The sequence below is a fragment of the Chrysochloris asiatica genome, unplaced genomic scaffold, assembly GCF_000296735.1.
Source record: "Chrysochloris asiatica unplaced genomic scaffold, ChrAsi1.0 scaffold00168, whole genome shotgun sequence".
NCBI lineage: Eukaryota > Metazoa > Chordata > Mammalia > Afrosoricida > Chrysochloridae > Chrysochloris > Chrysochloris asiatica.
The window spans coordinates 4,904,050-4,918,457 of record NW_006408686.1 but is presented as its reverse complement, the minus strand read 5'-3'; the positions used below and the strand labels follow the sequence as shown (position 1 = coordinate 4,918,457).

Here is a 14,408-nt window from a genome sequence, read left to right as displayed (position 1 = left end):
AGGCTTAAGCCTTGGACTGCTAACCACAAGGTCTGAGGTTCAAACCTGCCAAATACTCCAAGAGAAAAAGCTGAGGCTGTCCGCTTCCGTAAAGATTTACAGTCTCAGAAAGAGACCCTAAGGAGTACTTCTGTCCTGTCCTACAAAGTCATTATGAGTTGGAATCGACTCAGTAGCAGTGGGTTTGATTTTCTGGTTTATGGTCACCAATCAGCAGTTTGAATCTATCCAGTGTCTCCACATAAGAAAGGTCTGGCGATGGATCTACTTCTGTGAAGACTGTAGCCAAGAGAACCCTATGGGGTAGTTTTACTCTGAAACACACGGGGGCGCCATGAGTCAGAATTTACTCAATGGCAACAGGTTTGAGCACCCAGCAGGGTGCCAGAGACAGACTTTGACCCCAAGCAATCAGACTCCAGAGCCAAGCTCCAACCTACCACCCACACAACTTCCTAATTCCCCAGGAGACACCCTGGGGGAGGTGTCCTCCAGGAGGCCACAGGATCCCCAGGTGGACTAGGGAGTTTGGGAGTTGTCAGGGAGGTGTGGGGGTGAACAGGGCTCAGGAAGAGCACCCAAGGAGGGAGCACAGAGAGGGAGCAGTGGGGGGAGAGAGTTTTTCAGGAGGAAGGAAGGGCCCTTAGAAGTCAGCCCAGGAAGACGGAGGGAGTCCACAGTGGTCCTGGAGAGGGCCACTGCTGACAGATCTGAGCCCCTAGTAAGAGGATACCCCCAGATGCTGGGGCACTGGGGAGGGGTGTGCCCCATAAATGTAAACAACTCCTTCCATGTTTTGGAGGAAGAGTAAGTACGAGATGGGGCAGTTGAAGGGAAGTCTAGGGGTGAGAGTAGGGGATTCTGTAGGGACTCAGATGCCTGAGTCCTCATCTTCTGGGACTGGAGGGAGGGTAGGGACAGATGGAGGTTTGAAGAGAGTAGGAAGGACAGATATGGGGACTCGGGGGAGGGAGGAAGACTTGGGATCTGAGAACAGGCCTCCTTAGTCCAGTCTAGGGTGTCGCAGAGACCCCACCGTGAGGTGTGTTTGGAGGCCCTGGTAGGGGTTTAGGGGCTGAGATCCTGAGAGGGGTCCAGTGTTGACATGGGCTGAGGATCCTGGTGCCCAATCCTAAGAGGCAGCCAGGCATCAGAAGTGGAGAATCTGGAGAGGGGACAGAGGTGGCCTTCCTGGGTGGGGCGTAGGATGGGCAGTCAAACCAGCCAGACAGGAAGGGGAAGGTCAGGCTGTTGTGAAGGCGCCCTTGGCGGTTGAGAGACACCAGAAAGAGGGCATTGAATAAAGAGGCCTGGCCAAGTCCCCAACAGAAGGGTCCCACAGCTGTGCCCTACTCCCACGCCAGCCTATTCAACCCTGACTCTTCTCAGACCAGGAGTGACCTGGGTCTCCCCCATCACCTTCCCCCGTAACTCCCCTCTGCGCCCCCCAATACTCATGGAGGAGAGATCTGGATACGTGTCACATCTAGATGACTTTATTCACATGGAGTGGCCCCACCGCCCACCCTGGTCAGGGTTAGTGCTACTAGTTATCTCGAATACAAGACAGAGGGAGGAGGAGGAAGAGGATACCAGGCAAGTCTCCTCTGCCAGAGGATTCAAATGACTGCAGCTGGAGCTCCCTCCACCAGGGTGGGGCCTGGAGCCCCCGTCTCTGTAAACCCCACACTGGGCAGCCGGACTCGGAACCCACCCTCTTCCCGGTCCCGGCTCTGGGCCTTGGGGCTGAGGGAAACCCTGGGGAAGCGGAACTTGGGTGACTTCTCTGCGCCAGGGGACTTGACGGTTCCCTCACCCTCCTGCCCCCTGGAGGCCTTGGAAGGGGCAGCCAGCCCCACACGGGGCAGGCGGACTCGGACCCGGCCTCGACGCCCTGTTGTCCCTTCCCCACTGCCCTCTTCTTCCTCCTCATCAGGGCTTGGGGAGCTCCCTCCAGTGGTTGCCTCACCCTGGCTGAAGCCCACACGGGGCAGCCTGAGTTTTGGACTCTTGACCTTCTCGCCCTCCTCGCCTGCCTCCTTGGCTCGCACCAGGCCAAACCGAGGCAGCCGCACCTTGAGCTTGTGCCCGGTGTCCCCCTCGCCCTCTGCCACCTGGTATTCAGCATGGCTGCCAACGGCAGGTGTCGAGAGTTCCACATCGGGCAGCGTGAGGCGGAAGGTGTGCTCTGCCCCTGCCAGCTGCTCCTCAGTCCCCTCTGCACCCACCCCAGTCCCTGGCCCCAGAGTGGGCATCTTCAGCCTCAGCCCACCCTCACTTGTGCCTGCTTCACCTACCTGTGCCCCGCGGCTCAGCCCCATGTCCAGCTCAAGCTGGGGCACAGTTACAGAGGGCATCTTGAAGACACCCTCACCTACCAACAGCTCACCACTGGCCACCTGGGCTCCAGGCAGGGACAAGGTCACCTGAGGCACCTGGACCCTATAGCCAGCTGTGCCTTCTGCTGAAGAGGCTGCACCCTCGGCCTGCTGACCCACAGTGCCACCTGGTCCCATCTCCCCAAAACTGGTCAGCTCCACCTGGGGCAGAGAAATGCCCACTGGGGACATCTTTAGAACCCCTTCCTGGCCCTCAGTGCCCACGTGCTCAGTAGTGGAGACCTGCAGGCCTGACAGCCGCATCCCACTGACAGCCAGTGCCCCCTCTGCCTGCCCTTCTTCTTCAGCTCCCAATGTGACTAGCTCCACCTCGGGAAGCTTAAGCTGCCTGGTGGTGGACTCTGACTTTTCCTCAGGGCTGCTGCGCCCCTCCTGGACTTCTGCTTCCTTGCCCCGAGCCAGCCCAAAGGAGGGCATTTTCAGCTTGGGCATCTTCACCTTCCCATCCCAACCCCAGCCCTTACCCTCCAGCTCAGCTCCCCCTAGTTCTCCAGCCTCAATGTCCCGACCTCTGACCCCAAACTTGGGAAGCGCAAACCTAGACCCCTTGAGCTTGCCATCAGCCCCTGCCACCTCCACCTTTCCCATGGGCAAATGGGTGTCCAGGCTGAGCTGAGGGATAGATAAATCGAGGGCAGGCAGCATGCCCACCTCACCTACCCCTTTAATCTCGGCCTCAGTCCCTGCCCGAGCCTTGGGGAGTGAGATGGCAAACTTGGATACCTTCATCTTGGTGGCTCGCCCAGCCCCCTCAGCCTCCACCTTGGCCACCTTTGGCCCTGAGAGTCCAAACTTGGGTAGGGAGAACTTGGAGGAGGGTTTGACTTTCATCTCCACCATCTCTAGCCGCCCTTCCGCAGCCTCCACTGTGGGCAGCTGTGGAGCAACAATCTCAACAGAGGGCATCCGGAAGCTGGCTTCTCCCATCCCTGCTGTCACCCCAGGGCCCTTTGCCAGCTCCACCTTGTGAACTGCACCCACTGGGACCTGGCCCTCCAAATTGAGGGCACCTGGCAGGTCTAGCTCCACTGAGGGCAGTTTGAGGGAAGGTGCAGCCACATGAACCTTGCCACCCACCTCCTGCTGAAGACAGGGAAGTGTCACCAATTTCCCTGAGACCCCAGCACCTGCCTCGCCTGGCTTGCCTTGTTGGGGGGACCCTGGCCTCCCCAGCTTAGGCATGGTCATCTTGGGCATCTTGAAATCAAATTCAGCCTGCTCAGTCCCGGCAACTTTAAGTTGAACCTCTGGAGCCTTGGGCAGCTTCACCTCCGGGGCCTTTGGAAGGCACACATCTGGGGCCTTGGGCACCTGCATTTCTGGCAGCCGCATCTCAGACACCTTTGGCAGCTGTACCTCCGGGAGGTGCACATCGGGCACAGCCATCTCGGGCACTTTGGGGAGTTTTATCTCTGGGAACTTCACGTCGGGGACTTTCATCTCTGAGACCTTTGGGAGTTGCACCTCTGGGAGGTGCACGTCGGGCACGGTCATCTCAGGTACCTTTGGAAGTTTCATCTCTGGAACCTTCGGGAGTTGCATCTCCAGGAGGCGTACATCTGGCACAGTTATCTCGGGCATCTTTGCGAGTTTCATCTCAGGGAGCTTCATTTCTGGAACCTTCGGGAGCTGCACTTCTGGAAGGTGCACATCTGGCACGACCATCTCAGGTACCTTGGGGAGTTTCATTTCTGACACCTTTGGCAGCTGCATCTCCAGGCGACATACATCCGGTACAGCCACCTCGGGCATCTTTGGGAGTTTCATCTCGGGAAGTTTCATTTCTGGAACCTTTGGGAGCTGCACTTCCGGGAGGTGCACAGCCGGCACGACCACCTCAGGTACCTTCGGGAGTTTCATCTCAGGGACTTTTGGCAGCTGTACCTCTGGTAGCTGCACCTCTGACACGGCCATCTCCGGCACCTTTGGAAATTTCATCTCTGGGACTTTTATCTCTGACACTTTTGGGAGCTGCACATCAGGAAGAGCCGCCTCAGGCACTTTGGGGAGCTTGACGTCAGGGACCTTGGGGAGCTTTACTTCAGGCCCTGACACTCCAAGGCCAAAAGAGGGCATCTTGATGGTAGGCAACTTCAGCTTGCTCTCAACCACAGCTTCAGGGGCAGCAGGCCGGGGCTCCAAGAGAGAAAGACCAAAGGTGGGCATTCGGAGTCTGGGCCCCTTCGCCCTGGCCTCAGGGCTACCCTTGGCTACCTTGCCTTCAGCAACTTCTTTTGCCCGAGCCCCAAAGCGGGGGAAACTGAGGCGGGGCATCTTCAGGGCCACCTCTGGTGCCTCTCCCCGGGCCTCCACTTCTGTGCCAGGCAAAGCCAGGTCCACACCCACAGTAGGCATTGCCACGTCCAGGGTGGGCACCGTCACTGCTACAGCACTTTCCTGGGTCTCCAGACAGGGAAGGGTGGGCAAAGTAGGGAGCGAAGGCAAGGTGGGCAGCTCCACTTGGGGAACCTGGATCCCCACGACCGTGGGTTCCTTAGTCGGTGGAGCTGGGGCTATCAGCCCAAGAGTTGGCAGGTGGAGGGGAAAGCCACTGGCTGCCTCCACTGAGGGGGCCACCTCCCCTGGCCCCTTGGGGACTGAAACCTGGGGGACGCCCACTTCAGCACCTGGCAGCCGGGGCCCAACCAGCTCCACCTGGGGTGCTGCGAAGCGGGCTCCTGTTACCACCTCAGCCTCCTCCTTGGTTTTTCTGTGGGGAGGAGCAGCAGCAGCCATCCTAGCTGCCTGAGTCTCCCCAGCCACTTCTCGGACCCGAAACCGGGGCAATTGGAGGCGCCGGCGGGCAGGGAGAGCTGAGACAGGGCCCTTGACGGCCTCAACTTTAAGGCCCCGACGCAGCCGAGAGAACTTAGGGAAGGAGAATTCCACGTCAACGGGGACCAGATCTGCAGGGGCCCCCAGGGCCCCAGGCACCAACATCTTCTTCTTCTTCACTGAGGACAGACTCTGGATGTTCTGGGGAGAGAGGAGAGAGGCGGAGGCAGTGGGACACTGGGAAGCCAGGGGTGGACAAGAGGAGTCCCACCTGGCACTGTGCCAAAATGGAGATGTGTTGTGTAAGATGTGTTTTTGTCTCCCAAAGCCCCATCCCCACTTTCTGCCTTTTATTTCACCATCACTGCCCAGGAAAGCTAAGGCATTCAATTAGAATCTCACCGTGGGTTAACAGGAACTGGGACCCAAGACTTCTACGTCCCTACCCAGAATTTTCTCCAACACCCTCATTCTAGAGATGGAGACAGTGAGGAATGGGGAGAGAAAGAAGTGTGCCAAGGGTCAATCTGCAGCCCTGGTTTGTCATCCCCCTCCTCAAACTAGGACTGGTGGGATGCCTTTTCAAGGGGCAAGGGGTGAGAGTTATGGTCTGAAGTCCGTGGGTTCTCCTCCTCAGGGAAGAATTTAGGGGAGGAGGACGAGGACAGAACCGGTGAGATTAGCGGTGAGGTTAGTAACGAGAGACTGGCCCACAATGGTGGGGAACGGGCTCACGGCGCGGAGGTGGCGTCACCCAGACAATCCTGGACCAGGCCCGGTCTCAGCACGCGTACCAGCTTGGCCACCTTGGCCCGCGGGCCCTTGATCTCGTAGCCAGCCACGGTCCCGGGCCGCAGCGCCAGGTCCCCGGTGGGCACAGTGCGCTTCAGGCAGAAGGAGACCTTGTAGGGCTCGGCGCATTGCAGCAGGCGTAGTGCATCCTCGTACTTGAAGTTGTCAAAAAACACACGGGCGCTGAGCAGCTGGTCCCCTGCGGGCAGGGTGGAGGTCGGAAAGTAGGGGTGGGCATCTACTGGCTCCACCCAGGCCTGGTTCTTTGAGGCCAGTGCTCTGAGACCACGCCCCATTTGTTTGCCCCGCCCACTCAGCGCTGGGTGGAGCCTCAAATCTCTGCTGTTTGGAGTCCGTCTATCATCCACCTCTTTAGCTCCGCCTCTTCCCGCACCACCGTGCAAGCCCACGCTTACGTCACCTTTTCCCCACCCTCATCTCTCTACTGATTTTGCTTCCATTACTGCTAGAGCAGAATCGAAAGAGAACTCCTAGAAGCTGCCACCCCCTCTATCCAATCTCCTACTCCTGTGGCGATTTACTCTACTCTTCCTCTTTTAGGGATATCCTCCAGCCGGATCTCTTCTCTCTCCCCTTCATGCTCAATTTGGCTTCTCTCCTACATTATTCCCATCAGCATACAAACATGCAATCAGTGCTCCCATTTTAAAAAGTTGTCTTGACCTAACTCTCCCTCTAGTTCTTGCCCCAGTTTTCCGATCACTTTCACATCAAAATGCATTGAGTTGTCTAGAAGTATTAGAACCACTTCTCCCCCTCTCCTATTTCTCTTGAACTTGATCCAATTACACTTTTGTTTTTCCCTCCTCCCCCACAAAACACACCTGAACTGTTCCTCTCAAAGTTTCAGGCAGTGAGCGTCACATAGCTAAATCCAATGTTCAAGTCCCAGACTTTATCTGTTTGAACCACTGAGCGTTTTACCCAACTTCATTCATTTGCTTCACTTGGCTTCCAGGATACTATTCCTCAGGTTTTCCTGCTGCCTTCCTGGCAATTCCTCCTTGGTCTCCTTTGATGGTTCCTCCACATCTCCCTGACCATGCCCCTGTAGTTCTGGTCTCTTCTTCATCTACATGCCACCTTCTCACTCCTTCGAGAGTGACATCAGATTCAGGGGTTTAAAAACCATGAGCATGCTGACCACTCCCAAGTATATCTCTACAACTCAGCACTCTACCCTAGATTCCTAGATCCAACTGTCTGTCCCTCCACATCTCTGCCTGAGCATCTAAGAGACACCTCCAAACTTCTAATCAACCGCCAGCCCATGTTCCTCATTTGGGAGACTATCAACTCCATTCTCAGGGCAAAAATCCTGGACACATTCTCAACCTCTCTCTTTCCATAACACAACATATCCAGTTCTGAAGGCTTTTCCTTCAAATATATTTAGATTCCAAACCTTTCGCTTCATCTCCACCAACACTAGCTTGGACATGAATATGATCTCTTTCCTGGATAATCACAGTAGTTCCCTTGTTGGTCTCCTTACTCACAACCCTGCCTCCCAACCATTAATGTACCAGCTCAACGCAGTCAATTCATGTCCCTGTCCCTCCACTCTGCTTACAACAGAGGCCCAGAATAAATGTCAATGCCCTATGTTGTTATTGTTGTTGTTAGGTGCCATCGAGTCGGTACCAACTCATAGTGACCCTATGCACGACAGAACGAAACACTGCCTTATCCTGGGCCAACTTCATAATTGTAGCCACTCTTGAGCCCATTGATGCTGCCACTTTGCCAATCCATCTCACTGGGGGATTTCCTCTTTTTCTCTGACCCTCCCTCCACCTATAAAGTTCTCTAAAAGCTGCCCTTCCCCACCTTACCTTTTCTGATCTTATTCCTTACTCTTCTATTTACTAAATTTATTTCATCCACACTGGCTTCCTTGCTATTCCTCCAACAAGCCAGGCACACTCCCACCTTGAGTAAGACCTTGCACTGGTTGTTCCATATGTCTGGAATGCTCTTCCAGATGGCCACATAGCTTGTTTTCTCACCTCCTCTGGGCCTTTCCATCTTCCCCTGCCCACTCTATTTTAGTGTCATTGCCCTCTGGTATCTGTAGAACACATCACCTTCCACTTGATTCTGTACTAATCTTGTTTAAATCTGTTGTCTTTTTTGTTCATGACTGCAGCCTAAGCACCTAGAACAATGTCTGGAAATAGAAGGTACTTAATAATTGTTGCATGAACAAATCACATCTGTCTCATTTATTTTCCTAAAATATCTCTCACTAAGCTCCCCTCTCATCTTTTTCCAAGCTGCTAATTCCACCCCTATTGTCCTGTCCCAACTACAAAAACAGTCACTAGCATTTATCTAGTGCCTTACTATAAACCACTTAGCTATGTGTTTTCAAATACTGACTCATTTAATCACCTAATAACCCTATGAGGTAAGCACTAGAATTATTCCAATTTTAGAGATAAGAAAATAGACCCAGGAAGAGCACGAGTTAGTAAATTGAGGATCTGGGATTCGAACCCATACAATGGAGTCTGAACAACCACAACGCAATCCATAGATGCAAAACTCCGCCTTAAGCCCTTAACCCCACCTCCTGGCCGCCAACAACGCCCACATGCCCCGAAGTAAGTCTCAGCCTCGCGACAGTCCCAGGTTTCCTTGATTCCTAACCCCGCCCCCAGAGGACAGCCCAAGGGGCGGGCTCGGTTCAAACCACGGACCCTGCTTACCTTCCTGGAGGCTGAGGCTCCTGGCTGCTGGCGAGTCTTCGCGCAGCTCGCGGACGAAGATTCCCTCCTTGCCACCACCCGCTACGTTGATGCCGCTGACTCCGGTCTGTGCCTCCGTCTCCACGATGATCTCCACCAATTCCGCCCGCCGCAGTTCCTGTGGAGGGTGGCGAGGGGTTGCAAGGGCACTCTAGGGCTGGAGGATCTCGTCCAGAGCCCACCATCGCGCTTCAAAGTGATTCCTAAAGGACTTCTGGTGTGGCGCTGTAGGATCACCATTGGACTATGAACCACAAGGTCGGCAGTTCAAACCCCCTCGGAAACCCTATACAGGGTCGCTATGAGTCGGACACACTTGACAAAACACTCAACAACAACAAAGGAATCCTCAGGGTACAAGCCGCGGCCCAGGCAAGACGTCCGGGTTCATGTTCTTTAAGAAAGCGCGCGGACGAACAACTAGCTCTCCTCGCCTGCGAAACCGTTAAACTGCTTTGAGGGTACGCGTAGTTTCCAAAGCCCAACAGGACCGGGGTCGGAAGGGGCGGGGAGAGGGGCGGGGTTGTATGGTGTAGGGCGTGGTCAAGGTGGGGCTAAAGAGAGTCACGCTGTGGCACTATAGGATGAGCGCTAGACTAGTAACCGCAAGGTTGGCGGTTTGAACCCACCAGACACTTTTCGGAAACCCTATCTAGGGTCGTTTTGAGTTGGAACCGTCTCCACGGCAAACAACAGAGGAAAGCTAAGGGACCCTGGCAGCACAACGGTTAAGAACTTGACTAATGAGTAGAAGGTTGGTGATTCTAACCCACCAGTTCTCTGCAAAAACCTCAGGGTCATCAGTTCGAAACCATCAGCTGTTCCACGGGAGAAAGATGAGGCTTTCTGCTCCCGTAAAAATTTACAGCCTCGGAAACCCTGTACAGGGTCGCTATGAGTCGGAACCAACTCCACGGCACATCAACAACAACTTTGTCCTATAGAGTCCTATGAGTCCGCATGACTAGAGAGCACACACCAACGAAAGTGGTAAGAAACAGGTGGGGCCAGATGGGGTAGGACTGTGCTTTCTCAAGGGGCAGGACCCGTTCAGGCTAGAAAACCAGGCCAGAAAGAATGGGCCCAATTCATCCTTGTTGCGATGAAGTGAATTGAGTCTAATAGCAACCTCGATTGCAGGAAAGCAAATTACCAGGCCTGTCTTCCCCAGTGCCTCTAGGTAGCTTGCAACCTTTCAGCACTTAACCATTTGCACCAACCAGAGACTCCAAATGGAGTAGAAACCAAACCAAACTCACTGCCATGGACTCAGTTCCAACTCATAGCGACCTTATATAGGGTTTCTGAGACTGTAAATCTTTACAGAAGCAGACATCTCATTTTTCTCCTGCAGAGTAGCTGCTGAGGCTAAGTGCCATTGAGTCAGTTCTGACTCATAGTGACCCTGTGTAGGAGTTCCAAGGAGTGGCTAGTGAGCTTGAACCACCGACCTTACAGTTCAAACAACCTTGCAGGTAAGCGCATTAACTAGTGGGTTTGAATTATCAAACTTGAAGTTTAGCAGCCCAATGCCTAACCCACAGTACCACCAGGGCTCCTTAAATGACATCTTTGTTGTTGTTAAGTGCCATGGAGTCGGTTCCAACTCATACCAACCCTGTATAGGGTTTCCAAGAAGCGACTAGTGAGTTTGAACTGCCGACCTTGCTGTTCAAACCGACCTTAAAGTCTAGAGAAATTCCATTTTCCACCAACTTTTTGAACCCTGGCTGGACTGAGAGGTGGGGAAGGGCTTCAATAACAGAAGATAGAATTCTCAGGAAAGGGTTTCTGGGTGTGGGGGGGAGATTGGCCTTCTCAAGGCTTAAATGTGTGTGAGACTGTACCCCATTGTGGATTCTATGACCCCAGGACTTGCCTACCGCCCACAGGAGAGGGAATCCAGTGAAGGGGAGGGAGGTGCGTGGGTAATGAATGGTGGACCAGCACACATGGTGTTCCTGGAATTTACTGTAATAGGGTTGACTTGGCCCTAGCCCAGCAGTACACTGGGGTTCACACCAGAGTTTCCCAGAAGAGGCAGGGAGAAAACCTGGCTTCCACACCCATTTGGGAACCCCATTTGCTGTGTGTCTCTGGGGAAGAACCGTGCCCTCTCTGAGCTTGTCTCCCTGCTGTAAGATGAAGTTAACGATGAAGTTGACACCAGGAGCAGTGGGGATCTGAGGAGATGCTGTAATGGACTAGGCATGGAGGCAGGGCCAGGAGTTGAGATCAGGTCCAGAAAGTGGAAAATAGATGCTCCCCAGCTCTGGGGGAACTCCATGATTGTGCGTGGGCAGCAGAGGGTTGAAACGGAAAGAACGATGGCAGAGGCAGCAGAGAACGTTGTGACCGACACCACCACCCTTTGCTTAGCAGACCTGAGGCTTAAAGCATTTTAGGTATAGCATCTCATTCCATCTCCCCCACAGCCTTGTAGAGGATACGAAGGCCCAGAGAAGTGGTGTGACTTGCCTAAAACCACACAGCAGGTGAAGTAGTTGGGACTCAACCTCTGATCTGTGATCCCAGAACCTCCCCCCCCCATAGGCCACCCTGTAGCTTTACCCCCCTGGCTACCTCCCCCAGCCCTAGCTGGGCTCCTAGTAAAAAGTAGACCCACTCTGTGCCTGGTCTACATCCCACCCAAACCTTGTCTCAATAATTATGTAAGCAGTTAGCATTCAAAGAGGCATCCTAGGTGGGGACAATTGCCTCATTTCACTCATGGGGAAACTGAAGCTCAGGTGAGGTGACCTGCTAGGGCTGCACAGCTCAAGTAACCGGGCTAGGATTTGAACCCTGGTGTCCACAGCCTTGGTCCTTTACCCCTACACCATACTGCCTCTTCTCATTTAACTTCTTTATGTGCCAATGAATTGCTTCTTTCATCCTAGTGGATGCCAGGCACTATGCCAAGCATTTTACATGTTTTGGTTTGTTATTTCCCCTCACAGTGACCCATAAAATACACCCTGCTGTGATTCCATTTCACAGATGAGGGGACTGAGGCACAGAAAGGCCAAGAAGTGCCTCCTTGCTGCCTGCCCTAGTCTGCATCTTGACACTCCAGGCCCCCGAAGCCCCCCGTCACAGAGGTGGGGAAACTCACCTCGGCACTCCGACTCCTGACCTCCATGGCACCGCTGAGAGTCAACCTGGCCGCCTGCTTCCTCTCCCACTTCTGCTGTGGGACCCCTTCAGTTCAGCATGGAGCAGCTGTCTCTGAGTCTGCAGGGCATGAGGACAAGGGCTTGAGGCCATGAGAGGATGGGGGTAAAGACTGGGTTTCAAGGGTGAGGTCAGAGTAGGTATGGGAAGCAGAAGTGGAGAAAGGCCCCCAGTCCAGCTGTGCTCTCACCTCTGCCTGGGTGCAGGCACCCCCTCCTAGCCCGGGGTGCTGCACACCCTTCTTCTGGGGTCTTGCTGTCTACTAGGGAGAGACCAGGGTGTGAGGCTCCATGCAGGTCAGGGGCAGGCAGGGAGTGGGGTGTGGCGTAGGGGTCAGTGCTCACCTTAGGGCCACCTCTGGCTTCTTGGGCCTTCTGGGTCCAGGGCTCTAAGAAGGATAACATGAACAGTGTGATCGACATGTTCCCATGGATTGCTTCTAGAGTGTCAAGTTCTTTCATGACACTCTGACCCTGCCACGCTCTGTGAGCACTCACCTCCATATGCAGGTGGGGAAAGTGAGACTCAGAAGACCTTTGTCTAGGTGGTCTGTCTGGCAGCAGAGCCCCCATGCCTGACCACCTTGGCTGTCCAAGAGGGGCCAGTTCTACTATAAAGAAATGATAACTATCCCATGGACTCTCAGAGGAGCCTTAGGGCTGCAGTAGATTAATTATTGCACTGCTAACCTCAAGGTCTTGTAGCATTGTTGTTGTTAAGTGCCATCGATTCTATTCTGACGCATAACGACCCTGTATAGGGTTTCCAAGGAGCAGCTGGTGAGCTTGAACCACTTACCTTGCAGTTCAAACGACTTTGCAGTCTGACGCATGAGCCCACAGCGCCACACCGAGACTCCTCTAGCATAGTGGTTACGAATCAGGCTGCTATCCTCAAAGTCAGCAGTTCGAAACTACCAGCTGTTCCGCGGGAGAAAGATGAAGTTTTCTGCTCCTGTAAAGGTGTGGCATTGTGGGCTAATGCCTCAGACTGCAAAGACATTTGAACTGCGAGATTGGTGGTTCAAACTCACCAGCTGCTCCTTGGAAACCCTATACACTATGGGTTGGAATCGACTCAACGGCACTTTACAACAACAACAACCTCAAGGTTGGTCATTCAAACCAACCAGCTGCTCTATGGGAGAAAGACGAGTCTGTGTGCTCTGGTAAAGATTTCCAGTCTTGAAAACCCTAGATGGGGCAATTCTATTCTGTTCTACAGGGTCCTTATGAGACAGAATGGAGTCAATGGCTATGGTTTGGTTTTGGGTGTACTGTCAGTGGGCAAAGGACTTCACCTCCCTGTGTTTCTGTTCCCTAATCAATAAAATGGATGAGGGCCCCCGATCTGGCAGAGTTCTGATGTGGCACTGGACTGCTAACCGCAAGGTCGGTAGTTCAAACTCATCAGTTGATTCTCAGAAAGCCTATATAGTGTCGCTACTTGATGGCACTTAACACCTGGTAGGGATGTCATGAGGATAAACTGAGTTCATAAATGCAAGGTGCCTGGCACATGGGAAGTGCTGTGTAAATACTTGCGATTATTGGGAGTATGGTCGCTTCGTACCATAAGCACTGGAATGCAAGCCACAGGGTCCAAGGTTCATGCCTGCCAGCTGTTCCATAAGACAAAGATGAAGCTTTCTCCTCCAATGAAGAGTTACATGGAAGGGTCACTATCAGTTGGAACCAACTCGACGGCACATAGCTACAACAGCTTATTACTAAAAAGGTCCTATGGTCCTGACCTTGAGCTAAATGCCCCACATTCATGTCATCTCATGTAGGTCTTGTGACGTCAGCACAATTATTCAGCACATTACAGAGCAGACAACCGAGACTTGGAGAGGGGCTGTCGCTTGTTCAAGTCACAGAGGGCTGAGTCGAGACAAGATTGAAAGCTCCAGCCCTACATATGGGTAGTAATCATAACCAATGGGTAAGGACTTCTGGTGTGTGGCACTGTAGGATCAGCACTGAACAGCGAGCCACAAGTTTGGCAGTTCAAACCCACCAGCTGCTCCTCAGAAACCCTAAACAGTATCACTATGAATTGGAACTGACTTGATGACACTTAACAGAAATGGGTCAGGTGCATCTTCCTCGTCTTAGCCTCACCACAGAAGACCCCATCCCCATTTTAGAGGAGGAGACAGGCCTAGAGAGGCTTTGCAACTTGGCTCAAGGACCCCCATGAGAAAGGATTCACACACAGGCTTCATCCATGTCCTAGAGAAATGGCCTCCCCTCCGCCCCACTCCCTGACTCAGGGCTTGCCCTTCGGCCCCCACCTGGCATGCCAGGCTGCCAACCCCCACTCCACAAGGAAAGGTCAGGCCTCACGAGGTACATTCCCTCAGACAATGGCCCATCTGCTATGCCCAGTCGAATTCCACCCCTGCCCACCCACCCCCAGCCGTACAATGGCCTTCATAGTCCACTGTCACCAACCAAGACAGAGAACACAGGGACCCCCACAACTCCTGCCGCAC

The 14,408-nt window shown here is 53.7% G+C and overlaps 1 protein-coding gene across 1 annotated transcript; it reads right to left on the bottom strand.

Moving 5' to 3' along the window:
- Positions 1–1,619: 1,619 nt before the first annotated feature.
- Positions 1,620–11,879, bottom strand: PRX (periaxin). Its single transcript, XM_006871522.1, has 4 exons — positions 11,853–11,879; positions 8,699–8,855; positions 5,969–6,165; positions 1,620–5,375 (listed from the first exon to the last, which is right to left on the bottom strand). Exons 1-4 carry the CDS (start codon positions 11,877–11,879, stop codon positions 1,620–1,622), a joined length of 4,137 nt encoding a protein of 1,378 aa, XP_006871584.1.
- Between the last annotated feature and the right edge of the window lie 2,529 nt (positions 11,880–14,408).